The following is a 3,119-nucleotide window of genomic DNA, read 5'->3' on the forward strand; positions in this document are numbered from 1 at the left end:
CCATGTCTGAATGTGCCCTTAGTATAAACTCCAGGGCAGCCAAAGCTGTGAATTGTTCCCATTTGTAGGGTAAAGGGAACTATGCTCAATTCAACACAAACTCGAAGATCATAAAAAAAAATGTATTCAATGAGAAACAAATATAAAAAAAATAAATTATAGTCACTTTTCCCCAAATGATCAGCATCTTGTGCTTTTTGCATATATGAAATTAAATTAAATATAAATTATACATTCAATTTCCCAGTCAATCTAATCCAATTATAATAAATATATAAATATAAAGTTGATTGCCATTTCAATTGTACAGATCTTATAAATTACATTGCACAGTATCAGTTATATACAGAGGAATATACAGTCATGTATATACAGGGGTGTCAGGAAGTGCAGATTGACATTAAATGTCCAGGCACAGAGTCAGGGGGGGCTCATTTTCAATGTCATTCAGTGATGATTTGCTTAATTTCCTGGGGTCCTCAGGGGTCCACACTTTAGCGGTTCTTACAATGTTCTGATCTCTGAGCTGCTTCTCATCAGTCCAGGAAAGAGAATGACCAGCAAGAGGGGGGAGCCCATAATCTGGGTCACTGGGAGATGGAGATCCTGAGAGGAGAAAACAAAAACATTTTAGTTACTGAAGCCTAATCCCATGTCATCTATGTATATGTGCCTATAAGCAAAACCAAACAAATGTATTCTATATTCCTCATTGTCTATATACCTATATATTCTATATATACCTTGTAGCCTATATAACTATGTATTCTAATTATATACCTCCTCACCTATGTACATTTATATTCTTTATACCTCATAACCTATATATTCTATATACCTCTTAGCCTATGTACATTTATATACCAAGTATATGATAACATACTGTATTTATATCTATATATTCTAGATACCTCCTAGTCTATATACATTTATATTCTATATACTTCATAACCCATATATTTTTTATACCTCCTAGCCTATGTGGATTTATATTCTATATACCTCATAACCTATATATTCTATATACCTCATAGCATATATACAATTAATTACTATGTATATTATAACATACTGTATTATAGGTATATATTCTATATAACTCATAGCCTATATACATTTATATTCTATGCATCTCCTAGCCTATATACCTTTATATACTATATACCTCATAGCCTATATATTCTTTTTTACCTTATAGCCTATATACATTTATATTCTATATACCTGATAACCAATATACAGTTCCTATATATTCTATATAATTCATAGTCTATATACCTATTTATTCTATATATCTCATAGCCTATAAATCCGATGAAGGTGTAGTTTCGTTTTGCTACAATATTGATTTTGATTTTTCATGCCATAAATCCCCAGTTTGCAACATTGTTCTATATTTATATTGATGATATATAAGGGATAATTTGTAGCAAATAAGGAGCCCAAGACCAGATCTAAACAACTGGTAGCAGTTTTGAAACTACAAGCCCCAGTATAAATAATAATAATAATATATTTTATTTTTATATTCGTTTCTAGCAAGTGGTAAGCAGCTAAGAGGTCTTTAATGCAGATCTGAGAATTGCAGGTTTCCACCAAGTATTGAGCAGTCACCAGCAAGTTTCAGGGTTTGTGGTTCCAGTAATGCTGGAAGCCACTGGTTGCATGTCCACCGCAGCTGTGCTACTTACTTGTGCCTCGGTGACAGATGATGACTTTCTTGGGCTGCAGGGAGCTCTCAGTGTTTGAGTTCCTCAGTGGGAGATCTGACTGCACCAGCTCGCTGAGAAAGTTGATGTAACCGATGGCCAAGCGCAGAGTGTCCACCTTGGAGAGCCTCTTCTCATAGGGAAGCGTTGGGATGTGAGATCTCAATCCCTCAAAGGCATCATTGATGGACTGCATCCTCCTGCGCTCCCTTACATTGGCTGCTTGTCTCAGCTGCTGCATCTCAACCTCAGATCTCATCCTTCTCCTTCTCTTGGCAGCAGAGCTGCTCCCCTTCATTCCTGGAGACAAGTCACAACCTCCATCCCCACAGTCATAGGGGAAACCTCCAGAGGAGGAGGAGGAGAAGGAGAAGTTGCCAGCATCACAGTAATCTTCCCCATGAAGTATCCTGCTGTCCTTGTAGTACTCCTGAATCTGACCAGTCAAGAAGTCCACATCATCTTCCAAGAAGTCATCTGCATCTAAGTGGTCCCTGGAAGACTGATCAGTGAAGAAGTCTTCTTCATCAAAGTAAGGGGAGGGGAAGGACTCCAGTCCTGTGAACTGTTCCAGCACTGTGTCCATGGTGGCCTCTTGTTGCACAGCAGTGGTCTGGTCCCTGGTGTCCCTCTGCAGGTTCAGGACTGGCTGGTCTAAAGAGTAGACACGCGAGGATTCTTATAAGTACATCCCCAGACGCGTGCCTTTACCCCAAGCCCAGAGCCAATCACAGAGTGGGCACCCCCTCCTCCCTGGTCATTTTACACCTACATGTGCAGGGAGGACAGTGCCCACCCACACCCCCTCCTTTACCCACCCACCCACTCATTGACACAGGTAGCTGCCTGGACGCCCAGCTGCTCCCTCCCTTGTATCTCATCCTTGCAGAAGAGGAAGGGGTCAAGAGGAAAGAAAACAGCCAGTGACTGCTTGTATGGAGCACAATGAGCACACTGGGATTGCACAAATCATATTGTCACCAGATAAAAGCTCCTTAACGTTGTACAGCTCTGGACTGCAAGCACCAGTAGGTTCTGGATAGTTACCCACTTTATAGCATTGCCCACAATAAGTCCTTTAACAGACTTGGTGTAACCCCCAGAAGAAGAAGATCTGAGAACAAACTAAAACTATCTTAAGATACTTTGCAAGTTAAGGAACACTCAGAAGTCTAATGCAAAGACATCACCCCACCCATTGTGTCCCTAATGACTAGAAAATAAACTGATGATATAAATATCCATTATTAATCCATAATAGTGTTGACTAATTACAGTGTATAATACCGTATTTTCCATATGTGATAATATTAGCAAGCACACATATATGACATCAAAGTATATTCTAGAGTACAGTATACATAGTATAGACGTATAATAGATAGCACTTATATTGTATTACAGTGTAGT

General features: G+C 39.1%; 1 protein-coding gene across 1 annotated transcript; it reads right to left on the bottom strand.

Moving 5' to 3' along the window:
- Positions 1 to 281: 281 nt before the first annotated feature.
- Positions 282 to 2,295, bottom strand: PTF1A (pancreas associated transcription factor 1a). Its single transcript, XM_075828726.1, has 2 exons — positions 1,692 to 2,295; positions 282 to 606 (listed from the first exon to the last, which is right to left on the bottom strand). The coding sequence occupies exons 1-2, from the start codon at positions 2,293 to 2,295 to the stop codon at positions 401 to 403; spliced, it is 810 nt and encodes a 269-aa protein (XP_075684841.1). The 3' UTR covers positions 282 to 400.
- Between the last annotated feature and the right edge of the window lie 824 nt (positions 2,296 to 3,119).

Source organism: Rhinoderma darwinii, chromosome 5 (genome assembly GCF_050947455.1).
Source record: "Rhinoderma darwinii isolate aRhiDar2 chromosome 5, aRhiDar2.hap1, whole genome shotgun sequence".
NCBI classification, from domain to species: domain Eukaryota; kingdom Metazoa; phylum Chordata; class Amphibia; order Anura; family Rhinodermatidae; genus Rhinoderma; species Rhinoderma darwinii.

Coding starts and splice junctions, on each gene's coding strand:
- PTF1A (XM_075828726.1), bottom strand. CDS start 2,295: ATGGACACAGTGCTGGAACAGTTCACAGGACTGGAGTCCTTCCCCTCC. Junction 607..1,691: donor CATCTGTCACCGAGGCACAA/GTAAGTAGCACA, acceptor TTCTCCTCTCAG/GATCTCCATCTCCCAGTGAC.